The following is a 27,542-nucleotide window of genomic DNA, read 5'->3' as shown; positions in this document are numbered from 1 at the left end:
AAGTTGTTCTGGTAATTAATAAGTGCTGGTGTTATTGTTATTGCCATGATTGTTGTTGTTTTTAAATGATTACCCCCCCATTGGGGAATTTTTCTGGAAATTGAAGGTCCCCGCCGCCGCGGCTCTCGCGCTCCCTCTGCTGGCAGCAATGGGGACTGCAAGCCACACGGCTCACCGCATGGCCCCTCGCTCGCAGGTGTCACCTCCTGTCGCCCTGACCTCGCCATGCGGACCCCGCGAGCACCCCCTCCCCGCCCGGCCCTACTGCTCCTGCTGCTGCTACTGGGAGGCTCCCACGGCCTCTTCCCCGAGGAGCCGCCGCCACTCAGCGTGGCCCCCAGGGACTGTGAGTGGGGGGCCTGGAGATGGGGCATCCCGAGGGAGGGTCTTGCTCCCCAGCTGGATCTGCTGCCCCCTCCCCCGGGGGCTCACCAGGCCAGGCTCACCCTGGCCCTGGATCACACCCCTCCTCGCCCTCCCCCCAGACCTGAACCACTATCCTGTGTTCGTGGGCAGCGGGCCAGGACACCTGACCCCCGCAGAGGGCACCGACGACCTCAACATCCAGCGGGTTCTGCGGGTCAACAGGACGCTCTTCATCGGGGACAGGTACGAGGGACTGTCAGGCAGAGTGTGCAGGGTGAGGTGTGGGGGAGTAGGTGGTAGCATTTTAGGGAGGTTTGCATGCTGGGGCCTGTTGTTTGGCTGGAGTGTGAATGTGTGTCCCTGGGGTGGGATTTTTAAGGGTGCTGAACTCTGGGTGTGGTTGGAGCCCAGAGCTTGCTATGATGTGTTACCAGGTAGGGACAGCTGTTTGGTCAAAATTCACTGGGTGCTAGAGGGGGTGCTGAAGTGGCACCCCAAAGGCTTTTCTGAGAAGGTGACATTTGAGTTGAGAAGTGAGTGATGAGGAGCCGGCTATAAGGAAATCTGCGGGAGAGGGAGAAGTCAGGGCATAGGACACAGCCTGTGCAAAAGTCCTGGGGCCAGACTCTGCCTGGCATGGTGGAGGGGTAGCAAGGAGGCCCGTGCGGCGGGAGCAGAGTGAGTGAGGGGGAGAGAAGGAGGAGGGGAGGGCAGGGAGGGCAGGGCCTTGTGGGCTACAGGGGAGGACTTGAGCTTTTACCCCCAAGGGAGGTGGGACCCTGGAGGGCTGTGGGCAGAGGAGGGACAGGACCTGACTCAGGTGCTCACGGGTGCCCTCTGGTGGCAGCTGGGGGAGGACAGACTACTGGTGAGGGCAGGAGCCACTAGACTAGGGCAGAGGGGACAATGCTGGTCCAGGTGGCCAGTAATGGGGGCTGAACTAGGGTGGTGGTCATAGAGGATGTGAGAAGTGGGTGAACCCTCGCTAGATACTGAAGGCAGAGGTGACATATTGGGAGGGAAGGAGAAGGGAGTTGAAGGTGACTCCCACGTCGTGGGGATAGAGTTGCCTCAGCCGAGATGGCAGACAGGGCAGGAGCAGATTTGGGGGATGGTCGGGTGCCATGTGGCCAAGCTGAGTGTGAGACAGAGTATGAGACACCTTTGAGCCCCCTCGTGGAGACCTTGAGGGTTAGCTGGACCCCAAATCTGGAGCTCAGGGGAGGCCCTGGCTGGAGACAGGACTGTGGATGTCATCCTGGCAGAGATGTGGTTCCAGCCCTGAGAGTGGACAAGGCGGCCCAGGAGGGATATGGATGGGGGAGGGAAGAGGCCAGAGGACCCAGGTGTGGGCCCACCAGGGAGAGAGGAGGGCCCGGAGAGGTGGGAGGGAAGCCAGGCAAGTGCAGTGTCCAGGGACCCAGTGAGGATGGAGTTCCCAGGAGGAAGGGGGACACGCTGTGGAGAGGGGGAGGAGGACAGGGAAGTGACCGCTGGACTTAACAGGGGCCAGTGACCTTGATTAGGGCAGTTTCTGCGGCATGGGGGGAGGGGTGAGAGCCTGGGGGAGACTGAGGGGGGCTGAGGGGGGGACAGCGGATGTAAAGGCATCAGACAGTGCGTTGTGTTGGGTGTAGGCCATGGGGTGTGTAAGCGTGAGGTGGCGTGGTAAGGCATATGGGGTGCGCTAGAACCCGTGGCTCACTTTAGGGCACGAGGAGGCGTGTTAGGGCATGCACGTGCGGAGCTGCACGTGGCAGAGGCGCTGGCACGCCCCTGTTTGGCACGTGTTGGACCTCACATCTGCTGTCAGAATAGTGGGAGGGAAGGGGAGGCTCTCCGATCTCATTAACTACACCCCTCCTCTAGGGACAACCTGTACCGGGTGGAGCTGGAGCCCCCCACGTCCATGGAGCTGCGGTACCAGCGGGTGAGGAGGGGGTGCAGGCGGGAGGGGAGGGGGCAATGCTTGGGGTTCCCGCCACGGGGCCCGGACACTGAGCTGGGGAGCAAGGTGGATTCGGGCCTGCCTAGCAGGGTTCCTAGGGCTGTCAAGGACCCCGCTCACCTCACCAGCTCTCTGTGTCCCAGAAGCTGACCTGGAGCTCCAACCCCAGCGACATCAACGTGTGTCGGATGAAGGGCAAGCAGGAGGTAAGTGGGCCCTGGCCACGCCTCCATCAGCCGTGGCCACGCCTCCAACCATGCCCCAATCCGTCCTGGCCACCCCCCAGGGCAAATCTTCTGTTTTCATTCTAAGCCAGGGCCCTGGTCTTGCCGTGGCTACTCCCAGAGCCTGGCCACGCCCCCAAGGTGGTCCTCACTCGTGGCCGTGCCCCTATTTCCCTGTCTGGGCCCCTCCCTTAGTCATGGCCTCGCCCCCAGGCTAGTCCTAGTTTAGCCCCCTGATTTTGCCACGCCCACATCCCTGGCCCCTCCTTGCAGGCCCCGCCTCTTCCCTGGCCACGCCCACACCCGTGACCACACCCACCCTGGCTTCTCTCTTCCCGCCGCCCCAATCCAGGGCGAGTGTCGAAATTTTGTAAAGGTGCTTCTACTTCGGGACGAATCCACCCTCTTCGTGTGTGGTTCCAATGCCTTCAACCCCGTGTGTGCCAACTACAGCGTGAGTCACCGCTCTTCGAAGCCCTGACTGCCCCAGGTTCAACCTCCACGCCTTTGCTCACCTGCCCTCCACTGGTCATGCCCTATCCCCAGGCCACATCATCTCCTACAGGAAGCCTTACTGGAGATGCCCTCCCAGGCCCCTCACCCGGAGCTCCAGAGGAGGCTTCCAAAGGAGGCCTGTACAGGCTGCAGCAACTTAAACTACAAACCAGTTAGTTATAGGATGAATTAGGATCGATTCAGACCCCTTTATTACAGATCAGTAAATTGAGTCCCAGAGAGGTTAAATGACTGACCAAGTCACACAACATCCAAGGTGGCGCCAGGATTCCCCTTAGAGGGGGTGGCTGGGGGAGCCAGGGGCTGATAGGTATAGACGGGAGCTCTGTCACTCAGTCCCTGTCCCCCCTGCAGATGGACACACTGCAGCCCCTTGGGGACAACATCAGCGGCATGGCCCGCTGCCCATACGACCCCAAACACGCCAATGTTGCCCTCTTCTCTGGTGAGTGCCCCCAACTCTGACCATCTGATGGGGCCCCAGTCCACAGCAAGACATGGCATTTTCCACTCTTGGAGTCAGGTCATTTAGAAGATGGCTGGGAGACCATCTCTCCAGCTATGAAACAGGCAGAATCTCAAGGGCAGGGCTCAGCCGAGGTTGGGGATGAGCTGAGGAGTTGGGGATCAGCCTGAAGTCAGGGCCTCGGCAGGTTTGGGGCTCAGCCTGAGGCTTAGGGCTCACTTAGGCTTAGGGCTCAGTCTTGAAGTCAAGTTTTGACCCACCCAGCCTCCAGCCTCTATGATCTAATCTCTCACCTGCCTCCCCCTGACTCACCCCCATCCAGAAGGGATGCTCTTCACAGCCACCGTTACCGACTTCCTAGCCATCGACGCCGTCATCTACCGGAGCCTCGGGGACCGGCCCACTCTGCGCACCGTGAAACACGACTCCAAGTGGTTCAAAGGTGGGGCGATAGGGGCAGACCTGGTAGGGCTGACATTCATCAAATTCCCCCACCAGAATAACAGTCCCAGAGGAGACAGGCAGGGAACTCCCATCTCATCTTTGGAACCTACTAGCCTCTTTGAAGATAAAGTTAGAGGAAAGATTTAAGTTGGATCTAAAGTAGAACTTGCTGGAAATGGGTGGCTTAGTAACCCGAAACGGAACAGCATGAGCGGTATGGTAGGACCTCAGCTCAACACATGAGGGAGGAAGGTGACAAAATAGTAGACGTTGCTGTCAGTGGAAAGAAGACATGGTGATTTTAGGATTCTGACACCTACTCCCTCCAAAAAACCCCCGAAACTTTGGTCTCTTTTATTTTGCCTGGGTAATCAGCTTACATTCCCCCCTTCACTGTAAAAGCAGTCACCCAGGCTACTGTGTTCCCAGCCCCAGAAACTCCCTTTCTCCTGTCACGGGCTGAGTTCTGACCCCTCCTCTCCTCCAGAGCCCTACTTTGTCCACGTGGTGGAGTGGGGCAGCCACATCTACTTTTTCTTCCGGGAGATCGCAATGGAGTTTAACTACCTGGAAAAGGTAGGGCCCTATTTCCCCTCCCAAAGAGGCCCAGGCAGTGGGGCATGCAGCTGAGAGGCTCTGATTTCAGGAAGTGGGGAGCAGAGGTGGTTCCATGAAACTCCACCTGGGGCAAGAGGGTCCCTCTGGTCCTCAGGGCCCTCCACTCCAGCCGGGTCCAGGCCCCTGGGGCTTGAAGACATTTCTGGAGCAGCCCTGGGTGAGGATCCCGGGTCTGAAGTCAGATACACCCCTGATTCCCGTCCCAGTGCCGTTGCTGTTCGCCTGTCCACCCACCCATCTACCATCATTTATCCATCCTTCCTCAACGGCCCATCTGTCTGCCCACTCAGTCTCCCACTCAGCCGCCCTCTCACCTACCCATCTATCTGTTCTTCAGCCGACCCACACTTCCAATCAAACCACTTATCTATCCATCCGCCCACCCCCTGACTCGGCCATCCTCCATCCATCCGTCCACTCATCTACCCTTCCATGCACCTATATATCCATCCACCCACCTCCCACTCATCGACTTCTTTATCCATTCATACACCTACCTGTCCATTCATTCATACAGCTAACCATCCATTGATCTATCCTCCTACTGATGAGCTCATCCATCTACCATCCGTCTCTCCATCTACCTGCCCAGCCCTGTATAATCCCATTATCTAGCCCATCTCCTCCTCATCACCTGCTCACCTCCACTCAACCTTCTATCCACCCATGGATCCACCCATCCACTGATCTGTCATTACCTCCTTCATCTGCCTTTCCATCCATCCATTCATCCATTGCTCTACCCATCTCTCCACTCATCCACACTCACATCCATCTATCCATCTGTCCACCCATCCATCCTTTCATCCATCCATCCACCCACCCGTTCATCTACCCATCTATCCATTCATGCGGACTCACACCCATTTACTCATCCACCCATCCACCCATCCATCCATCAGTTGATTATCTCCTTCTTCCTTATCTTCACTGTCCATCATTGTCTCCTTCAAATTCATCCATCCATCCACTAATCCATCCATACATCCATCCCATCCCTCAACCCATGGAGACATTTAAGTGCACAGACTGCCACTTAACTACTAGTGTGACCTTGGGCCTCGGTCACTTTCCTTTCTCTGTGCCTCAGTTTCCCCTCTGTACCACGGGGATGTCAGTAGGCCCTCCTCTGTAGAGCTTTGGGAGGAACGTGAGAGGTGAGGAGGATGAAGTGCCTGGTACTTAGTGATCTGTAAATGGAGGCGATGATGATTATGCTTGGCGTGGTGGCTGTGACCATCCCCACATTTCGCTGGGGAATCTGGTGCTCAGGGGGGCTAGGGTGACTGGCTGGGGCATCCACAGTGACCCAGGGCCAGGCTCCTGCATCCCATCCTGGGTAGTGGGCAGTGTGATCTGCGGGCAGGCCTTGCGGAACACAGGGCTCAGGCCCCCCCCCCCGCCTGCTGATGTGCCAGGTGGTGGTGTCCCGTGTGGCCCGGGTGTGCAAGAATGATGTGGGCGGCTCCCCTCGCGTGCTGGAGAAGCAGTGGACGTCGTTCCTGAAGGCACGGCTCAACTGCTCGGTGCCGGGGGACTCCCACTTCTACTTCAACGTGCTGCGGGCCGTCACGGGTGTGGTCAGCCTGGGGGGCCGGCCCGTGGTCCTTGCTGTTTTCTCCACGCCCAGCAACAGGTCAGCGGGCACCGTCGGGAGCAGACTGGGAGCACCGGGTGGGCACGGGCGGAGAGTTCCCATGTTACCTCACCACATATTCCCTGGGTCCTGCACTGGGCAAGATTTGACTCCTGGGAGGCCTCGGTCCCAGGCCAGGGGGCACCAAGCCAGACACTGACCCTCCGAGGCCCTTTGGCCAGAACTTGGCAGATGGGGGTGGGGTGAGTGTCCTCACCCTCTGCCTTTGGAGGAGGGGTCAGGGAGGGCTTTCTGGAGGAGGCATCAATGGTTGTGAGATGGAAGCAGCGGGAAGAGCATTACAAGTTGGAAAAACAGCCTGTGCAAAAGCCCTGAGGCTGCAATGAGCTTGCTACGTTTAAATCATAGGGAGGAGGCCCGTGTGGCTGGAGTGGAGGGAAGCAAGGGGGGAAAGTGGAGGATATGAGGGCAGGGAGGTGACGGGCTGTGGGGAGAAGCCTGGATTTTAGCCTGAGAGCACTAGGGAGCCATGGGAGAGTAAGGAGCAGAAGAGGGACCAGGTCAGGTTTGCATTTTTGGAAAACTCCCTGGGGAATGGGTTGAAAGGGAGCAAGAGTGGCACCTCGGAGACTGGATATGCAGGCAAGTGACAAGGGGGGGCCTGGACACAGGTGGCTGTGGAGGGGCTGAACTATGATCCAGTCTGAGAACTGTTCAGCGGGTGGAGTGACCGGATTGGACGGGGGAAGAGGGGGCAGCAACCTCTGGCCCAGGGAACTGAACATGTGACAGCTCTGGAGGACAAACACTCCTCCACCTGCTTGCCCAGGGCAGTCCCCCACCCCCACCCCCGGCCAGGCTCACTGCTCCCTTTCATCTGCCCCCCCACCCACAGCATCCCTGGCTCGGCCGTCTGCGCCTTCGACATGACACAGGTGGCTGCCGTGTTTGAGGGCCGCTTCCGTGAGCAGAAGTCCCCTGAGTCCATCTGGACACCCGTGCCAGAGGACCAGGTGCCACGGCCCCGGTGAGAGCCCCCTCGACCCTGAGACGGGTGCCTGGGTAGGATCCTGACCCTGGACCAAGGGCTGGGACTTCCAGGCAGTTAGTTATTTCAATAGCTGTTGCCGAGTTCAGCTGTACCCATTATGCAGGTGGGGAAAACCGAGGCCCTCTGGGCAGGGCAGCAGGTCCCCTGGTGAATCAGAGCCCCTATGTGGGGGCCTCCATGTCCACCCTGACCACCCCGACCACCCCCTCGTCCCCACCCAGGCCCGGGTGCTGTGCAGCTCCCGGCATGCAGTACAACGCCTCCAGCGCCTTCCCGGACGAGATCCTCAACTTCGTCAAGACACACCCCCTGATGGACGAGGCAGTGCCCTCACTGGGCCACGCACCCTGGATTGTTCGGACTCTGATGCGGTCAGTCCCTACATGGGGCTGGGGTCCTGGTGGCCGGGCCTGGGTGGGAAGGAGAGCCCTGGCCAGGGTGGTGGGCAAGGAGGGAGCACAGGGCCAACTTCAGACATGAGGGGGAAGCCGGACACTCAAGACAGCTGGGCATGTGGCTCTGGGGCTGCCCAGAAAGATGGAGACAGAGGGAGACAGAGAGAGAGGGAGAGAGAGACCATCTGACACAGAGAGATGGAGGGAGACAGGGAGAGAGACAGGCAGGCCCAGGTAGGAGTCAGGTTTGGGGGTCTGTTTCTCTCCATGATGTGCCCCCTTGGAGCCACGCCCATGTCCACCTTGCCGGGCGTGGGTGGTGTCTCTGAGTGCACCCAGGACCCCAGGGGGCTGGGAGGCAGCCTGACCTCTGCCCAACCCTGGTCCCAGGTACCAGCTGACGCGAGTGGCCGTGGACGTGGGCGCCGGCCCCTGGGGCAACCAGACTGTCGTCTTCCTGGGTTCTGAGGCGGGCACTGTCCTCAAGTTCCTTGTCTGGCCCAACGCCAGTGCCTCGGGTACCACCGGGCCCAGTGTCTTCCTGGAGGAGTTTGAGACCTACCGGCCGGACAGGTGAGGCCGGGCAGAGGTCAAGGGACAGGGCCAGTGGGCAGGGAGATAGGGCGTGCCCCTTGAGTCTTACCAATCTGCTCACCCCCAGGTGTGGGCGCTCTGGGGGTAGCGAGACAGGGCAGCGGCTGCTGAGCCTGGAGCTGGATGCGGCCTCGGGTGGCCTGTTGGCGGCCTTCCCCCGCTGTGTGGTCCGAGTGCCCGTGGCACGCTGCCAGCAATACTCAGGATGCATGAAGTGAGTACTCCCAGGCCAGCTGTGGGCAGGGGAAGTGAGGGGAGGTGAGCACAGGAAGAGGGAGAGAGTCAAGTTTAAGTCCAGGCCCCAACAGCATCCTGACTCATTGAACGATGAGCAGGGCAGAGGGCAGAACATGTGCAAAGGCCCTGGGGCAGGACTGGGCCTGGTGTGTTGGCGGAACAGAGAGGGGGCCTGTGTAGCTGGAACAAAATGAGCAAGGGAGAGAGGGAGGAGGGGAGGTCAGGGAGGGGATGGGGCTGGGGGTAGGTCGTGCAGGGTCTGTGGGCTGTGGGGAGTACTTGGGCTCCTTCCCCCACCCCTGGAGTGAGGTGGGAGCCCTGGAGGTCCATGGGCAGAGCAGGATGGGATGTGATTGACATTTCTAAGAGCAGCAGGAGCAGAAGCTGGGGACCAGGGAGACAGCTGTTTGTCTGCCTCTAAAATGGGTGGGAGGGACTTCCCTGGTGGTCCAGTGGTTAAGAATCCGCCTTCCAATGCAGGGGACATGCGTTCAGGCCCTGATCGGGGAACTAAGATCCCACATGCAGCAGGGCAACTAAGCCCACGTGCCACAACTAGAGAGTCCACGCAGCCAAAAATAAAAAATAATAATAAAATAAATTTTTAAAAATTAAAAAAAAAGACAAAATGGTTGGGAGGGATGTCCCTGGCGGTCCAGTGGTTAAGACTCCACGTTTCCACTGCAGGGGGCATGGGTTCAATCCCTGGTCGGGGAACTAAGATCCCACATGCTGTGTGGCACAGCCAAAAAATAAAACAAAATAAATAAAATGGGTGGGAAGATTACATGCAGATAAAACACTGGCACATCTCTGGACTCAGTGTGCCCTCCACACGGAGCACCCGACCCTGTGCCCGCCGACTTGGCAATAATGATGCCATAGCACACACCCAAAGCACAGACTCAGGGGCAAGCCTGCCTGGGCTCCAACCCTGGCTCTGTCCCTTGGGCAAAAGTAAACTTTCCTGAGCCTCAGTTTTCTCATCTGTAAAATGGGGAAGAAACAGCCCCCACCGCTAAGACGTAACTTGAGAACTCCCAGAGTTGACAGTAAGAGGTGCCTCAGAAGGGGCTGTGGTTGATCTGCCCTCTGGGTCCCTTGTCTGCTCCAGGAACTGTATTGGCAGTCAGGACCCCTACTGCGGCTGGGCCCCGGATGGTTCCTGCATCTTCCTCAGTCCCGGCACCAGGTACTGGGGCCGAGGGAGGTGGGGGGCGGGTATGTGACCCACGTGATGATCGGGAGTCCCCCCCCTAACCACAGCTCTGTGCGAGAGGTTTCTGCTGACTGCGCCTCTCTGCCTCCCTGCCCTCATCAGAGCCACCTTTGAGCAGGACGTGTCCGGGGCCAGCACCTCAGGCTTAGGGGACTGCACAGGTAAGCGGGGGAGAGGGGAGGAGGCCTGGGGACTCGGAGTCCTGGTCCTCCAGGGTTCTCACACCCTCTGCCGCCCATGCCCAACGGGGGCGGGTGGGGGTACTGGCTTCCGTCAGGGCTTGGGAAGGGCAGGGGGCCCCACTTCCAGGTAGGGAGGTGGGAAAAGGACCAACAGATGGCGAGGGGGCGCTGGGGACCACAGAGAGAGAGGCCAGGAGACAGACAGATGGGCAGACAAACTTTAAGACATATGCCAGGGGACAGAGAGATGGGCAGACGGGCGTTGAAAGGGTCAGAGAGGTGCCACGAAGCAGAGAAGCAGACAGACGTTGAGTGGGTAGACCAGCCGGAGGCCGCGAGAGGTGCGCAGGGGACCGTCCGCGACCGGGCCCCTCACACGCCGCCCTCCCGGCCAGGACTCCTGCGGGCCAGCCTCTCGGAGGAGCGCGCCGGGTTGGTGTCGGTGAACCTGCTGGTGACGTCGTCGGTGGCGGCCTTCGTGGTGGGCGCCGTGGTGTCCGGCTTCAGCGTGGGCTGGTACGTGGGGCTCCGCGAGCGGCGCGAGCTGGCCCGCCGCAAGGACAAGGAGGCCATCCTGGCGCACGGGGGCGGCGAGGCCGTGCTGAGCGTGAGCCGCCTGGGCGAGCGCCGGGCGGGCGGCCCCGGGGGCCGGGCCGGGGGCGGCGGCGGGCCCGGGGTTCCCCCCGAGGCCCTGCTGGCGCCCCTGATGCAGAACGGGTGGGCCAAGGCCACGCTGCTGCAGGGCGGCCCCCACGACCTGGACTCAGGGCTGCTGCCCACGCCCGAGCAGACGCCGCTGCCCCAGAAGCGCCTGCCCACCCCGCACCCGCACGCCCTGGGCCCCCGCGCCTGGGAGCACGGCCACGCGCTGCTCACGGCCTCCCTCTCATCCTCCCTCCTGCTGCTGGCCCCCGCCCGCGCCCCCGAGCCGCCCCCCGCGCCCGGCGAGCCGGCCCCCGACGCCCGCCTCTTCGTCGCGCGGCCCGGCCGCGCCTCCCACGGCGACTTCCCGCTCACCCCCCACGCCAGCCCGGACCGCCGGCGGGTGGTGTCGGCGCCCACGGGCCCCTCGGACCCGAGCTCCGCTGCCGACGGCCTCCCTCGGCCCTGGAGCCCACCGCCCACCGGCAGCCTCCGGAGGCCGGGCGCGCACGCCCCGCCCGCCGCCGCGCTGCGCCGCACGCACACGATCAACAGCGGCGAGGCCCGGCCCCGCGGCCGCCACGCCCGGCCCGGCACGGACTTGGCGCACCTCCTCTCGTACGGGGGCCCGGACAGGACTGCGCCCCCCGTGCCCTAGGCCGGGGCCGCGCGCCTCGGCGGTGTCAGCCACGGGAACCAGGAGCGAGAGACCGGGCCAGCTCCAAGTGGGTGCTCAGACCCCCGGCCCAGACGCGCGGGGTGGGGGGCGCCCTCCGCCGCCCGGAAGCACAAGGGGCTCGGCTCCCCGCCCCGCCGCGCCCCGGGGCCGCAGGACCCTGAGGCGGTCTGGGGCAGGCGGGCGGGCGGGCGGGCGGAATGTGCTGTGGATTTGAGGTTGACCTTCTGCGCGTGGATTTTTGGTTTGTTTTCCAATTTGCGTTTCTTTTGCAGTTTTCTAACCAATTGCACAACTCCGTTCTCGGGGTGGCGGCGGGGGGCTTGACGGTGGGAAGGGGAGGGGGCACATCTGCAGACCCCAGCTCCCCCCCGCCCCACCCAGAGGCCCCTTCTCGACCCGGCCCCCGGCGTGTGTGTGTGTGTGTGTGCGTGTGTGCGTGTGCATGCTGTGTCCGTGTGCAAGGGGCCGGGAAGGGGAGGGAGGCGTGCGCGTGTGCCCGCGGGCTGCTGCGGCGTGTGCGTGGGGGCGGCCACGTGCGGTGTGCGTGTCTGTGTGAGAGCGCGGAGGCGCCAGCGGCCTGGGCGTTGGCTGAGCCGATGCCGGGGCTTCCAGAAAGCCGGGGGCCTCCAAGGTGCCGGTTAGGAGTTTGAGGGGTGATGAGGAAGGGGTTTCAGGCAGGGGGTCGGGACGGCCTGCCCAGAAGTCGTATTGGCGGCTGTCTAAGGGCTCGGGCGGTCTGGGAGATGGCGAAGGCGGGCGGGCCCCCCTGTAAATATGGCCCCAGGGTGGTCAGAGGGTCCCATGCCACCCGTCCTCTGTGACCTCCCCTTTGACCTCCAGCTGACCATGCATGCCAGCTGAGTGGCCAGCTGAGAGTCCTGGACCCTCTCTGGAGTCTGCCTCCCCCAACCCCCCGTCAATAAAACTGTTTACAACCACCGGCCCCCAAGGCTCTGGGTCTGCTCTGTCTCCTGGGGGTGGGACTTGGACAGTGGCCTGGCCTGGCCTGGGGCAGCTGGGAGCACCCGGGAGAGTCCTGGCTGGGTCACTGCAGCAAACAGAATGATGGGGAGCTGGGTGTGGAAATGTGGAGAGTTGTGGGGGTCTCAGCCTTCATCTGGATGGGGGCCAGTCTCTGGTCCTTCAGCAAAAATTTATTATGCACCTACTATGTGCCAGCCACTGTGTGGAGACAAAGACCCCTGTCCTCATGGAGTTTGCAGCCTAATAGGGAAGACCAACCACATACAAGCAAATTAGGACTTGATTTGAATTAGCGATACGTATAATAAAGAAAAAGCCAGATAATGTGTCAGGTACGGGGTGATTGTGTAGGGGCGGGGGCGTTGAGGAGAACCTGCCAGAGGAGGTGACATGTAAGCTGAAATAAGATGGGCTAGAAGGAACAGCTGTGGGGAGATGTGCAGAGTGTTCTAGGCAGAGGGAACAGCCAGTGCAAAGGCCCTGTGGTAGGAACAAGCTTGGAGGAGGGCCCAGGCCACTAGTATGCCTGGAGCAGCCACACTAGGTGAGTGAAAGGCGAGCAGCTGGAGATGAGGAGGGAGAGGAGCACAGGGCCCCAGGCAGGCAGGGCCTTACCAGTGAGGAGTACAATTTTTTTTTTAATTGTGGTAAATAACATATACGATCAAATTTACCACTTGAACCATTTTTAAGTGTACTGCTCAGTGGCATTAAGTACATTCACACTGTTGTGCAACCATCCCCACCATCCATCTCCAAAACTTTCTCATTTTCCCTAACTGAAACTCTGTCCCCAAGAAACACTAACTCCCTGCTCCCTCCAGCCTTATGAATTTTAAGTGGGACAGGAAGCCATCAGAGTTTTAAGCAGGGTACATGATCTGATTTCATTTTAAGAGATCACTTTAGCATTATGTCACTACAATTCACAACTCTTCCAGCCCATGTCGATTAAGCATCTACTGTGTGCTGGGCTGTGGGGATAGAACAATGAACAGGACAGACCCCCTGTCCACCGCTTATCATGGGGAGACTGATTGAAACAAAGAAACACAAACACCATGACGGCATCTAGCAGCTCCTCCTGTACCTATGTGTCTGTTTTTTCAGCTTGATTGAAATATATTTCACATATAAGATTGTGTAGGTTTCTGGTGCATATCTTGATGATTTGTTTGATATATATTGTAAGATGATTATCACAACAAGGTTGACACATCCATTACTTCACATAGTTACTTTGTGTGTGTGTGGTAAGAACATTTAAGATCTACTGTCTTAGCCTCTTTCAAGTATACTGTACAGGCTTGTTAACTAATCACCATCTTGTACATTACATCCTCAGGACTTAGGCATCTTATAGCTGGGAGTCTGTATCCTTTGACCAACATCTCTCCTTTTCCCTCACCCCCCAGTCCCTGACAACCACCATTCTACTCTTGGTTTCTATGAATTTGGTTATTTTACATAACTGAGATCACTCAGTATTTGTCTTTCTCTGCCTGACTTATTTCACTTAGCATAATGCCCTCAAGTTTCATCCATGTTGTCCCAAATGGGCAGGATTTGCTTCCTTGTTATGGCTGAATTATATACCATTATACATATATACACCACATCTTTATCCATGCATCTGTGAATGGACACTTAGGTTGTTTCCATGTCTTGGCTATTGTGAATAGTGCTGTAATGAACACGGGAGGGCTGATATCTCTTCAAGATACTGGTTTCATTTCCCCTGGATACATACCCAGAAGTGAGATTGCCAGATCATATGGTAGTTCTATTTTTAATTTTTTTTTGAGGAACCTCCCTACTGTTTTCCATAGCAGCTGCACCAATTTACATTCCCACCAGCAGTGCACAAGGGTTCCCCTTTATCCGCATCCTCACCAACACTTCTTATCTCTTGTCTTTTCGATGAAGCCATTCTAACAGGTGTGGGTGGCATCTCGTGGTTTTGATTTGCATTTCCCTGATGATTCGTGATGTCAAGCACCTTTTCATGTATCTGTTGGCCATTTGTATCTCTTCTTTGGAAACACGTCTACTCAGGTCCTTTTCCTGTTTGTGTGTGTGTCTGTTTTTGTGTGTCCATCTCTGCAGATATGTTGTTCTCTCCTGTGTGTCCTGCTCTCTCTGTGTCTCTGGGTCTGTCTGTGTATTTTTCCCTGTCTCTTTGTCACTATGTATGTCCGTGTATTTCACGCAGGTGGTTGTCTGTCTTTCTTTATCTGTGCCGGTCTATGCCAGCCTGTGTGTTTCCCTCTCAGCCCATATGTCCACGAAGACAGAATGCTTAGTCATCCTCACAGCTGAATAGGGATAAAACCCTTCAGAGATTGGGCTGGGAAAAAGAGGCCATAGCCAGGCATGCAGATAAAGATAATACATCACACCTGAATGTTTAGAACTCAACAAGAATTTAAGCACTGAATAGCCAAACCTGTGAGATGCAGTCAAACAGTTCTCAGGGAAGTGTGAGCCTTCAGATGCACTTATTGGGAAATGAGGAAAGTCCAAAACAAATAGCACATCAGTTTCAGCTGAAGAAAGAAAGAATGGAAGGGGCTCTCGGAGACTGAGTTCAGCTTCACAGATGGGGAAACTGCGGCCAAGAAAAGTTAAGCCACTTGCCCAAGTTCACAAAGCAGAGCAGTCACAGAAGAGCTGGGATTCAGAACCAGGTTTAGTCCCTCCCAGGCCATTGTTCAAAGACTGTGGAGACTTTTGGCATCACTTGCTTTAGAATTCTTTTTTTTTAATTATTTTACTAAAAAAAAATAAGAATATGTCATGAATATAAGATAAGTGTTTTTTTGTTCTCTTCACTGAGCTTCCTGGTTGCTCAGATTTATTATAAATAGTACCTCTTGCTCAGAGTTGTCCCCATCTCCCAGGACAGACTGGCGCCTTACAAACTTGACCCTTGATTCCTAGATTGGGGGAAGTGGGGACTCAGCCTCAGAGACTCTTGGGTACCCACTCCCCAAAAGCAGGACTCAGGGGAAAGAAAAACTCGGTAGAAACAGGGTCGAGAAGGGGGTGGGCAGCCCACCTTCTGTCCTCCCCCTGCCAGGAAGCAATTTTGCAATCCTGACCCCTCCCTTTCCCCTGCCTGGCTCAGGTCCAGCCCCTAACGGGAACAGGATGTGGGTGGAGACTTCCCCATGGCTGGTGCCCCTGTCCCCAGCCCAGGCAGGTATAAGGCCACCTAGCCAGACCAAGGGAACCTGGATGGAAAAGAGAGAGGCCGCCATGCCCTCTTGGAGCCCAGAGCGAAAACAGAGGTAGGTCCCCACCCCGCCCACCCTGGGCAGGCCCGGACACCAGGCAGTGCAGAGATCCATGGACATTCCGTCTGACCCACTGAAGTCACAGGGCCAGACGTAGGCCTGCAGGCTGGAACAGACTGACACTCAGGCTCTATCTATGGACAGACTCATTCCCATACGCACACTTCCTGCAGAAGGCCCAGGTGGTCCACGGGCTGTAGTAACCAAGGATGTTCAGGTGGTCTCTAGGGCTGCTGGGCTAGGGCATTACTGCTGGAGGGACCGGGAGGAACAGAAGCCCCAGCCCTCGAAGGGTTCCAGTACCAACTGTAAATCTCACCATCCCAAAGCCAAATGCCTGCCTCCAGACCTGTACAAGGCAGGATGCACTTTTCATGCTCAGAGTCCCGTTTGTATCTGGAGTCCAGAACTCTGGAGCAAGATGGGGCTGGGCACAGATAACCTAGACAGGGCTAGACAGAAAGAAGAGCAGCCCAGAGGGGGAAACTGAGAATTCTGCTTGGAGAGTCAGAGAAAGCTTGGGAGGGTCAGAGAAAGCTTTGTGGAAAGGGGGCCATTGGAGCTGGGGTTTTGCAGGATGAGTAAGAGTTCATAGGCTCTGCCTTCAAAACATGAAGCCAGGGAGACAAGAAATGACCCAAAAAACAAGTGAGAGCAGAAGAAATTAGCAAGTTGGACTGCAAATAATTAATAGTCCCTTGGGGCTGGGCTGGCAATGGGGAAGGGTAGTATGTAGGGGTCAGACTAAGAAATTCAGGTTTCATAGAATTCTTCCTGGAACAGGAGCTACTTCTGGCAGCTGTGGTGGTGGGGGTGGGTTGAAGGTGGAAGCCAGGAGAGGAGGAGGAGGGGACTACTACACTAGTCCAGGCCAGCAATGAGGTGGCATGGTCCAGGGTGGTGAAATTAGAGGTGGGAAGAAGCAGGCAGATTCTGGGTATATTTTCACTTTGCTGGGTATATAATATCATTATTTTGACTTATTAAGCACTTTCTGTCATTGCCTGCAGCCCAGTAGGCTGGGACTCCCATCTTTCTAGAATCCTCTTCCTGCTGCTGTTATTTGTGGTCTCAGCCCAGGGGGTCACCCCAAATCCAGACGCCTGCCTGGTGTCCCACTCAGGTAACGGCAGCTCCATCTCCTGCCAACCACCTGCCAGACTCCCCCACTACTTCCCAGCTGACACCGTCTACCTGGCCGTGGAGTTCTTCAACCTGACTCAGCTGCCTGCCAACACCCTCCAGGGCATCCCTAACCTCCAGGAACTGCACCTTTCCAGCAACCAGCTGGAGGACCTCTCCACCAAGTTCCTGCTGCCTGTGCCTCAGCTAAAGGTGCTCGATCTGACCCGCAACGCCCTGACCCGGCTGCCTCCTGGCCTCTTCCAGGTCTCAGCTGCCCTCCACACCCTGGTGCTGAAGGAAAACCAGCTGAAAGTTCTGGAGGCCTCGTGGCTGCACAGCCTGAAAGCCCTGCGGCATCTGGACCTATCCGGGAACCAGCTCCAGACACTGCCCCCTGGGCTGCTGGCCAGTTTCACCGACCTGCTCATCCTTGACCTTGGCAATAACCAGCTGCAGACTTTGCCCCCTGACCTTCTGAGCGGCCCCTTGAGGTTGGAACGGCTGCACCTCGAGGGCAATAGGTTGCAGGAGCTCAGAGAGGGCCTTCTGGTGCGGCAGCCGAAACTGCGCTACCTCTTCCTGAGCGACAACAGGCTGGCCACGGTGGCAGCCGGCGCCTTCCGAGGTCTGCAGAAGCTGGACATGCTGGACCTCTCCAACAACTTGCTGACCACTGTGCCCAAGGGGCTCTGGATGTCCTTGGGGAAGGCTGCCGGGAACATGAAGGACGGCTTTGACCTCTCAGGTAATCCGTGGATCTGCGACCAGAAACTGGACAACCTCTTTGAGTGGCTGGTGGCCAACGAAGACAAGATGTTCTTCCGCAATGACACACGCTGCGCTGGCCCTAAAGCCTTGAAGGGCCAAACCCTCCTAGCGGTGGCCAGGTCCCCTTGAAGCCTGGGGCTGGGGGCGGGGTGGGGAGGCAAGGCTTGGCAGGACGCTGCACCCCACTTAGCAAATAATCCCACCTTCTAAGGGTGAGGCTGGGCTTCCCATAGTTGCCGGGACCTGTTTTGCCCATGTTGCCCCAAACACACCTCGGGCTCTTCCTGCTTCCTTGCCTCTGCTCAAGCTGTATCCTCTTCCAGAAATTTCTTTCCCCTATTTCCCGGGTGTCTTGGTCTCTGGCTCCTCCAACCTGTCCTGGCCACACTGAGGTTGGCTCAATCTGGCTCTGTCTCCCCCAGTTTCAGGGGTTCTCTGAGTGCAGGGCCTGGGGCTGGTTCCCTCTTACTCAGCATCACTCGGTTTGAGGTCAGACTGGAAGGGGTTAATAAATAACTGTTGAACAGAATTGGATGTATTTGCTGTGTTCCTTGCATTCTCCCAAGGCGAACTCCTAGGTCTCCAGAATGAAGCAGAAGGAAAGGAGAGGCATGCCATGAAATCCCAAATGGATAGCAATTGGTATCTGATGGCTGTGACTGCTCCTCCTCCTTCCCCCATCCTTGGATTTAACTGGTAATAAAACGCTGACCATTGCCCAAGGTGTCGTTTTACCAGTGGATTCCTTCCAGAGCTTGTGTCCTGGGGAAGGTTTAAATTAAACCAGACTGCTTCAGGGCTCCAAACAATTTTTCATGCTGGCCTGTGATAACCAGGGGAGCAGCTGCCCAGGACGAGCATGGGCAGGCTGGATGAGGCTGAACAGCTGGGCAGAGGCCCTGGGGGCTGTATTTTCACAGCTCCAGAACCTCGGGGCCACCTTCCAACACAATGTTGGGCATGGTGGGGGTCGAGGTCAGACTGGGGGGACCCTGGGATGTTTGGGGCATGCTCGGTTTTTGCAGCTCCCTGGAAGGAGGGTCATGCCCACGTTGGTGGTCATTCCAGGTGTGGTGATGAAAGCCAGGGTTCTGCAGTCTGGCAGAGCTGTGTTTGAATCAGATTCCTCAATCGCTAGGCGACCCAGGGCAAGTGGTTTAAGTATTCTGATCCTCACTTTGCTCGTCTGTAAAATGGGGATCCAAGTGAATGGGCCGGCCTGTCTTCCGGCCTACTTAAGCGGCAGGTTTTAAAAAGTAAAAAGACCGTGAGGACTTGCCCAAGGTCACTGGGCAAAGCGGTGGGGGGCTGTGATCGCCCTCCACCGTCTCTGCGGCAACGGCAGTGAGGGTAACAGGTGGCCAAACTTAGCCAAGGAAAGTAGCTCAACCCTTAGCATGGAGCGTCCCCAAGTTGCTATGGCAACCGCAGGGCGCTCTGGGAGCCCCTGGGTAGGGCGAGGGGCCCCGGAGCCCCGCCCCGGGCACGCCCCTCAGGCCTCTCCCTATTGGTCGGTCCCCGAAGGTCCCGCCCCCAAGTCACTATAAGGCGGGCGGGGAAGGCTGGGGTCGGAGACTGGAGCTTAAGTTGGGTCTGCCGCAGCACCTGTGGGCTGAAGCTGAACGTGCCCGGGTGAGTACCTCGCAGGCGGCGTTCAGGAGTGCCCAGCAGGCCCGGGGGCGCGGTGGGTGGGGGGGAGGCCGAGAGTCCAGCGGCTTGGGGAGAGGAGTGGCGTGACAGGCCGGAGCAGGTGGCTGAGACCCTTGGCCCAGTTGGCAAAAGCTCAGGACCCAGTTGGGAGAGGACTAGCGTTCTGAGGGCGCTGGGTGCGGACGGGGGAAGAACTGCAGGCGGGGAGCCTGAGGTCGAAGTCCCGCTCTGAGTCTACTTAGCTGAGTGACCTTGGGCCCACCATGGACCTGCTGTGTGCCTCAGTTTCCCTGTGTGTCAAACTGGACTGTGGGTTTACTGGGATTCTGCGGCAACCACCTAAACTCCCGCAGGGGGCTGCTTGCACGGTTCCATCCCGGGCCAGGGCAACAGAGATCTTCCCTAACTTCAGCGGAGGCAACAGCCCACACAGGTGAAGGCATTTGCCCAAAGTAACACAGCAGGTAATGGGCGGACTCGAACAGGTGTCTCTCTGCCCAGAGCCCATGCTTTGAATCACTGCAGGGCCTCCACTTTGTTAGAGGTTTTCTACTGTGCACCTGCTGTGTGCAGAGCCCTGTGCATGCATTGTCCCTGCCCAGGGCGCTCTGAGGTAGGCATTATCATTACCTCATTTTGCAGATGAGGAAACTGAGGCCCCAAGAGGGAAGGAGACTTGCCCGGGTCACCAAGCCCAGCCAGACAGAACCCAGGGCCTCAGCGGGAGCCGGGAGGGCTGGCGTGCAGGGGCCCGTCACTCTGTCCTGCCCCCAGGGTGACCCTGTTTGCAGTAGGCATGTCAGAAGACGAGGCGGCTCAGGCCCCCAGACCCAGCTTGTGGGAGCAGGACCAGCAGGTAAGGGGCTGCACCTCCCATGGAGCTCGGCACAGGAGGAGGGGGGGCAGTCCCTCCTGGGACAGTTTCAGACTGGGTCCCCCTGCTCTTGCTTCGAGCACCTTACTCTGAGGGCATTTTGGAGCGTGGTTGGGGGAGGCACATTCTACCCATTTCCCAGAGGGGCAAAGTGAGGCCCAGGGAAGGGTGTGTCTCTGGGGTGTGTCTCTCCAGACACTCTCAGCCAGCTTACCTGGCTTCTGCCCAACTCTCTCCCACTCCCATCTCCGGGTCTCTACCTGTATCTCTGTTTCTGTGTCCACCATCATGGCACTCTTAACAACAACAACAATAATAATAGCAGCAACCACGGCCTATACTCTGCATCATTCACTGTTCCAAGCGCTTCACATATTGTACTCCTTGAATCCCCATCACAACCCTAAAAACCCATTTTACAGATAGGGAGACTGTGGCACAGAGCAGTTCACACACTTGCCCAAGCTCACACAGCTTGGAAGTGGAGAACCAGAACTGAACGCAGGTGGTCTTGCTCCAGAGGCTGTGCCCTTAATGACCAGACACTAATTGCTCTTCCCTCAAGGAGACTGAGTCTTTCAGAACCGGTACCGCTCTGTGTATGCTGTTGAGAACAGGAGCTCTAGGCGCACCTCGGTGTGGGTGTCCATTGCCTGCACACAGCTGCGCTCAATACACTTCCCCCCCACCCCTCTCACCTGCCCCTCGTCCCAGCCCAGAGAGGGTGAGTGGGCTCTCTAGCATGTGGCTGAGCCCCCCACCTCCACCTGGGACCCCTCTGATGCCACCCCTTCCTGCAGAACGTGGTACAGCGTGTGGCAGCCCTGCCCCTGGTCAAGGCCACGTGCACCGCGGTCTCCAATGCTTACAGCGCCGCCAAGGACAGGCACCCGCTGCTGGGCTCCGCCTGCCGCCTGGCTGAGCACTGCATGTGCGGCCTGACCACGCGTGCCCTGGACCACGCCCAGCCGCTGCTGAGCCACCTGCAGCCCCAGCGTGAGTCCCCCTGGCCAGAGTCCTGGGTCCTGTGGTTTGTCCCACTGCCCCACCCTCTCATGCTCCATCTGCATGACAGGTGCTGCAGTGGACCCCCTGAGACAGGTGTTCCTCTGCAGTCTCACCTATGCTGTGTGCCTTTACTCTGTCCACATGCCTGTCCCCCATCCACCTGTGTCACCCCCTCTCTTGGTCCTTCTGCCTGTGCCATCTCACCCTCCATTCTCTGCCTGTCCCGTCCCCCATTCCACCTGCATCCCTCATGCCCTCTGTCTCTGCTTATTTGTCCCTCTGTAGTTTGATCACCTGCCCGTCTGCCCTTAGCTGTTTCCTTGGGGCTCCCCTCCTTTTGTCCTCATCTTGTCTGTCTCACTGTCCTCCTCCCTTTGGTTAGCCTGATGTGCCTTGGGTCCCTTTGTCTGTCCAATCTCCCTCCCCTGTCTGCCCCTTCCTCCACCTGTCCTGAGCCTATGACCAGCTCAGGGGGTCCAACCTGGCAGTGGGGTTGGGGAAAGAAAGACCCTCGGCCTCGCATCTGACCGAGGAAGGGGATCACCTGAGGGTCCCAGCCCAGGGCCTCGCCTGCCTCCTTCTCAGCCAGCTTGTGTGACCTTGAGCCTGCTCGCTGGAGCGTCTGAGCTGGACATGGATGAGGAGTCACCTTGGTGCTGGCAGCAGCGGTGGCAGGGTGGAGGCGGGAAGGGCAGAGAGGCAGGGTCCAGCCTGGTGGCTCACCCACACGCTCAGGGTCCCGGCCCTTTGCAGGGGGCTAGCCAGGTGCCCCCTCTCTCTTTCCCTCCGTGTGTGTGTGTGTGTGTCCTTTTTTCTCTGCCTCTCCCTCCAGCATCCCCTCCCTCTATGTCCCTGTGTCCCTCTCTCCCTTGACATCTCCCCGATTCTCGCTTGCTGCCTCTCTGTCTCCAGTGGCCACAGTGAACGATCTCGTCTGCAGGGGCCTGGACAAGCTGGGGGAGAAGCTGCCCTTTCTCCAGCAACCTTCAGAGACGGTACCCAGCACCACCAGATTGTGGGGAAGCTGTAGGGGGTGGAGGTGGCAGTGAGAAACGCAGCCTGAACACCTGGGCCAGCTGGACTCCAGGACCCAGTCAGGCTTTGGTCAACTGGAACAAAACAGCAGCCAGATGAAAATAATTGACACCCTTGTTTACTGAGCACATAATATGTGCCAGCTGGTGCTGGCAATCCCTTCAGCAGCTCCGTGAGGAAGATTTGATTTTCCTCCATTTTATAAGAGGGGAAATTGTGGCCCAGAGCCAAACAGGGGCCAGGGGTCCTTGCCTCGCAGCCCAGGGAGCTGGGGGCAGGGGAAGGGAGCCGGAGACCTACAGCAACTGGAGCTGGGCCCCTTCCGCCAGGTGGTGACCTCGGCCAAGGACGCGGTGGCCAGTGGCGTGACAGGCATGGTGGGCCTGGCTCGGCAAGGCCGCCGCTGGAGTTTGGAGCTGAAACGATCCGTGAGCCATGCCGTGGATGTAGTGCTGGGCAAGTCAGAGGAGCTGGTGGACCACTTTCTGCCCATGACTGAGGAGGAGCTTGGTAAGGCCAGAGGCCCCCCCAGCCACTGCTCGCCCCTGAATCCTCCTACCTATCCCTGGAGGTCACGGATCAGAGAGGTCCCGGCCTCACCCAAGGCCACATAGCAAATCAGTAGGGAACATGGAGCTCCAGCCCAGGCCTGACCTCCCCCAACCCGCATCCTACTAGAGATCTGACTGCCCAGAGCCCCAAGAGTATATGGGGCTTATAGACTTGAGGGCCACGGCCTCCAGCTGGTGGCCCTCCATACTGTAGTATTTGGCCTGTGCAATGCCTTTAAAATGGTTTAATTCATCACATGCATTTAAAAATCAGGTTTTGCCCTACAAATCCTGATTTCTAACTTGCCTTGGAAAATCAGATATTTGGGTTAAATGGCGTCCTCCCCTTTACGTGGTTCCCTTGAACCCTACCATTCTCCAGTGTTCTGCATCTAGTCCGTTGACCCTGGAGACAATCTGACTTCCTGCTTTATGGCACTAGAGGAACATGGGGCGTGCCCCCTCCTTCGCAGAAAGGCTGTGAGCCATTGTTGAAGCACCTTCTGTGGGCCAAACACTTGTAAGCGACTCTTTCATTATTATAAGCTCCATTCACAGATGAGGAAAATCGAGGTAAAGAGACCTGGGATTCACACCGAGGCAGTCAGTCAAGTGGTTACGAGTGCCTGGGTTCGAATCCGGGTCGGCCTCTTGCACCCCGTGGGACTTCACCTCTCTTTACCTTGGGTTTCCTCATCTGTAAATAGAGCTAATAATAGTGCCTACATGGTAGGGCTCGGGGACGGTTGCATGAATTGATATTGTAGAGGGGAAATATACAAGCTGTGGGAGCCCATGGGCGTGTCCACCCAGAAGTGGAGGGCGTGGCCACGCTGACTCCCCTCCCCATCCCGTCCTCCAGCGGCGCTGGCAGCGGAGGTTGAGGGCCCAGAAGTGGGCTCCGTGGAAGAGCAGCGGAGACATCAGGGCTACTTTGTACGCCTGGGTTCCCTGTCGGCGCGGCTCCGCCACCTGGCATATGAGCACTCTCTGGGGAAACTGAGGCGGAGGAAACACCACGCCCAGGACACGCTGGCCCAGTTGCAGGAGACTCTGGAGCTGGTGAGAGCCCTCTGTCTGCCCCCCTTTCTCACCCCGTGATGCAGGCCAGCATGCGTGGATTGAGTGCCCGCGGACTACCTGGTCCCCTGCTAGTCTGAAAGGGGGGTGGGGCGGAACCGTGTATGTGCAGGGCTGGGGCAGAGGAGGGACCCGGGGCTGGAGGCATTCAGTGGGGGTCAAGGCTCAGCTTGGGGAGGCAGGAAGAGGTTTTGTGGAGGAGGGGAAGTTATAGGCGGTTAAGATGGATGGGAAGAGAGTGAAGGTACCTCTTCCCGGGCTCTCCCATCACCAATCACAATCTTCCCAGCCTTTAGGTTCTAGCTGATAACCCAGCTTCTTTCCCCGTTGTGCATCGCTCCCTGCTCCAAAGGAACATAACAGCTCCTGTTTTCTGGGTTTGATGAGTTCAGACGCCCCTAACCTGCTCCTCCTGCATCCCTCTCCCCATCTCAACTGATGACAGCCCTGTCTTTCCAGGGCCTCAGGCCAAAACCTGGGAGTCACCCTCAACTTCCCTCCTCTCCTCCTCTCCCACATCCGACATATCAGCCAGTACTGTTGGCTCTGCCTTCAAAGTCTACCCAGAACCCGCCCACATCTCCTCCTTCCTCTTGCTCCACCTGGGTCCAGCCCCCATGATTACTCAACCTGGTCCTGGTTTCCCATCCTGGACCCCACAGTCTGTCCTTCCTGAACCAGCCACCAGAGGGCACCTGTGAGCACCGGAGTGGGCTAATTTCACTGAGCAGAGTGTCCTCAAGGTTCATCCATGTTGTAGCGTGTTTCAGAATTTCCTTCCTTTTTAAGGCTGAATAACAGTCATCCCTCAGTATCTGCGAGGGATTGGTTCCAGGACCCCCCACGGATACCAAAATCCGAGGATGCTCAAGTCACATCTGTAAAATGGCGCAGTTCTGCATCCACAGATCCAACCAACTGAGAATCTTGGTTGAATCCGCAGATGCAGACCCCGCGGATACGGAGGGCAGGCTGTTCTACTGTGTGGATCACGGTTTATGTCTATTAATCTTCTAATACCTGCCCTGTCCTGGGCACTGAAGGCACAGTGGCCCCCTCAGGACACTCACAGTCCAGTAGGGGGACTAGGGTCATGATGGGAGGGCATGCTGGGTTCTGTGGGACCCGGAGGAGGGATCCACCCAGCCAGGAGCCGGGGAAGGGAGACTTCTTGGAGTGGGTGACGTCTATAGTGAGACTTGAACTGAAGTGAACCAGGCAGGGGGATGGGATGGAGAGGAGAGCGTTCCTAGCAGAGGCACAAGCATGGGCAAAACCTGGCAGTGAGTCTGAGTTTCAGGGGAACCACAGGTCTCAGGTCTGGCCACGGGCAGGGGAGAAAATGGGCAGATCAGCCAGGCTGGATCAGTAGGCGTGGAAGGTTCGCATACAGTGGATGTTCCGTAAATGCCTATTGAGGCCAGATCCACACTAGGGTCCTGGTTCCCCCAACACTCCAAATCCTCCAGTTCTGACTACTATGGTCCCCGTCCCCACAGATTGACCACATGCAGTGCGGGGTGATGCCCATCACCCCAGCCCACCCTGGGAAGGTGCATGAGCTGTGGGAGGGCTGGAGCCAGCACTCCCCAGAGAACGGCCGCCGCAGTCAGGTAAGATGGCGTGGAGGAGGGGGGTTGGGGGGGCGTGGGAGGGGTTTCTGGATCTGCCAGGGGTTGCCAGGGGCGGGGCTCCAGCCGGCTCCAACCAAGTACTGAGGTCAGCTGGTTGGAGAGTCCGTGGGGAAACTGTGGCAGGGCGGGGGTCCTGGTGGAGGTCCATCTGGGACACCCAGGCCCCTCCCCTCCCCCCGCCCCCCCCTCAGGCGGAGCTGGAGACCCTGGTGCTATCCCGTAGCCTGATGCGGGAGCTGCAGAGCACCGTGGACGCGCTGGAGACCAGCGTGCGGGGCCTGCCCCCCAGCGCCCAGGAGAAGGTGGCCGAGGTGCGGCGCAGCGTGGACGCCCTGCAGGCCGCCTTCGCCGACGCCAGCTGCTTCGAGGACGTGCCGGCGGCCGTGCTGGCCGAGGGCCGGGGCAGCGTGGCCCGGGCCCACACATGCGTGGACGAGCTGCTGGAGCTGGTGGTACAGGCCGTGCCCCTGCCCTGGCTGGTCGGGCCCTTCGCGCCCATCCTCGTGGAGCGGCCTGGGCCCCCGCCCGACCTGGAGGCCCTGGTGGATGAGGTCGTGGGGGGGCCCGACCCCCGCTGGGCACACCTGCACTGGCCAGCCCAGCAGAAAGCCTGGCAGGCCCAGTACGGGGATGGGATGGGCCTCTCCGGGGACATTCCCGAGGAGGAGGCTGAGCCCCCCAGCTGCCGCAAGCACACCGTGATGCCAGAACTGGACTTCTGAGCCGATGGGGCCGTGCGGCAGCGAAGGCAGCTGGAGGCCATCCTGCACCCCGAGATCCCTGCTGCCCCCTAGCAGCCATGCATCAGTATTACTAGCCGATGCCTTGGCCTTGGCCTTGGCCTTGGCCTTGGCCCAGGCACAGAGTTGGGGGCTGGGGACCTAAGTCTGAATCCTAGACCAGCTTCACTGATATTAGACCATCCCTAGTCTTTCCCTTGGACATATGAGGACTTGAACCTAACTCAGGTCTGACTAGCCCCAAGCTGCATTCACTGGCTGTGGTCCCGCATTGCCCCACCCCAAGAAGCTGATCAAAACTCCCCAGAGAGTCGCATGTTTTGCCCAGATAGAAGCACACGCTTCTGTTTGGGGTTTTGAAAAGTGAGTGTCCCCTTCCTCCCCCAGCTTGTCTATCCCGGACTGAGGGGTCCCCAAAGATGCTTCAACGGCTGGACCTGCCACACCCACTTGCTTTGCTGTTTGGGGTTTTGCTCTCCAGAATAAAGGTGCTTCGTGTTGTCTAAAGGCCAGTGGCCTCTGTTCCAGCCGAGGTGGGTCTCAGTGGCGGGGTGCTGGGGACCTCAGAGGTGTGCGACTGTATGGCACGAGTCAGGGTTCGAAATTTCAAAGGAGTGATGCCTCCCTGACCAGCTTGATATCTTGTCTGGAGTTTCACCGTTAGTGCCCCACCCACCCGGGTTAAGTATTCAGATGTAGGTTCCTGGAATGGAAGCTGTTCCCACTTTAATGAATTTCTTGGAAACTGCAAAGGATCAAGAGGAGGGAGCTAAGAGGGAGCAGCCCTTCCTATGCCCTCCTCACTGGACCTGTAGGAGCTGAGCTTGCTGTGGCTTCTCTGGCTGCACTGGTCAGGATGGGGGACACAAACGCAGGGTAAGGGGCACAGGCCAGTCTCGTGGGGCACCCCCGTCCTCTGACCGTGTTCTTGGCTGTCCCTCAAACTCCCCTGTGGCCAGGCAGGGTGTTGGGAAAGCACAGTCTGATGTGGTGAGGTCAGGGTGTTCCCTGGCTTCCTTGGGACCTGGTACAGGGGTGGCTCTGGGAGGGCCAACTACTTCCCACCAGTTAGATTCACCTCCCTGCCCCTCCTCGGGAATGTCCGTGGCTCCCTTTGCCCTCAGACCAAACATCCACGTTCCTCACCCTGGCATTTGAGGACTTCTGGTTTCATCCTTGGGCTAATAGAGACACTGCTGCAGTCCCACTGAATTGTGCACATTCCCCCACCTCAGGGCCTTTGTTCAGGCTGTGCCTGGAATGCCTCCCCGCTCCCATCTCTCAGCTACATCTCATCCATCCTTAAGCCCAGCCTCAATGCCACCTCCTCCAGGAAGCCTTCTCTGACTCTCCCCTGGTGTGGGATAGCTCCAACCCTCTGCAGCCCACCTTCTTGGGGCTCTAAGTGCTTTCTACCTGGACATAAACCACAGGCAGCCTTGCCTTCTCTTCCCTCACAAGGCTGGGGGCTCCTGGAGGGCCAGGCTTGGTGAGGATGAGCTGAATGACACACAGAAGGGGCAGGTGACAGAGGGACTGGCTCAGGCAAAGGCACAGCAGTGGAGAATCAGTTTGACCAGCACTGAGGGGGGGAAAGAGCATGAGGTAAGTCCTGGAAT

General features: G+C 58.3%; 2 protein-coding genes across 3 annotated transcripts; both read left to right on the top strand.

Moving 5' to 3' along the window:
- Positions 1 to 216: 216 nt before the first annotated feature.
- On the top strand, positions 217 to 11,157 carry SEMA6B (semaphorin 6B; the record flags this gene model as incomplete). The annotated part of the gene is made up of 16 exons (XM_079703940.1): positions 217 to 346; positions 486 to 609; positions 2,236 to 2,296; positions 2,458 to 2,520; positions 2,891 to 2,992; positions 3,409 to 3,499; positions 3,843 to 3,962; positions 4,452 to 4,540; positions 6,001 to 6,218; positions 7,075 to 7,206; positions 7,452 to 7,601; positions 8,016 to 8,198; positions 8,287 to 8,433; positions 9,571 to 9,648; positions 9,778 to 9,836; positions 10,253 to 11,157. Exons 1-16 carry the CDS (start codon positions 226 to 228, stop codon positions 11,155 to 11,157), a joined length of 2,643 nt encoding a protein of 880 aa, XP_079560066.1. The 5' UTR covers positions 217 to 225.
- Positions 11,158 to 15,312: 4,155 nt separating this feature from the next.
- Positions 15,313 to 25,905, top strand: LOC307051926 (perilipin-5; the record flags this gene model as incomplete). Of its 2 annotated transcripts, XM_079702577.1 has the most annotated exons (8): positions 15,313 to 15,452; positions 19,776 to 19,857; positions 20,676 to 20,871; positions 21,796 to 21,878; positions 22,248 to 22,428; positions 23,332 to 23,531; positions 25,049 to 25,162; positions 25,375 to 25,905. In XM_079702577.1, the coding sequence occupies 8 exons, from the start codon at positions 15,313 to 15,315 to the stop codon at positions 25,903 to 25,905; spliced, it is 1,527 nt and encodes a 508-aa protein (XP_079558703.1). The 2 variants fall into 2 exon arrangements, with proteins under 2 accessions (XP_079558703.1, XP_079558704.1); XM_079702578.1 differs by lacking the exons at positions 19,776 to 19,857; positions 20,676 to 20,871; positions 21,796 to 21,878; ... (2 more) ...; positions 25,049 to 25,162; positions 25,375 to 25,905 and adding an exon at positions 16,469 to 17,480 and having other exon boundaries at positions 15,400 to 15,452.
- Between the last annotated feature and the right edge of the window lie 1,637 nt (positions 25,906 to 27,542).

The sequence above is a fragment of the Hyperoodon ampullatus genome (assembly GCF_949752795.1).
Source record: "Hyperoodon ampullatus genome assembly, chromosome: 4".
NCBI lineage: Eukaryota > Metazoa > Chordata > Mammalia > Artiodactyla > Ziphiidae > Hyperoodon > Hyperoodon ampullatus.
The sequence above is the reverse complement of the archived record's forward strand: the minus strand, read 5'-3'. Positions and strand labels throughout refer to the sequence as shown.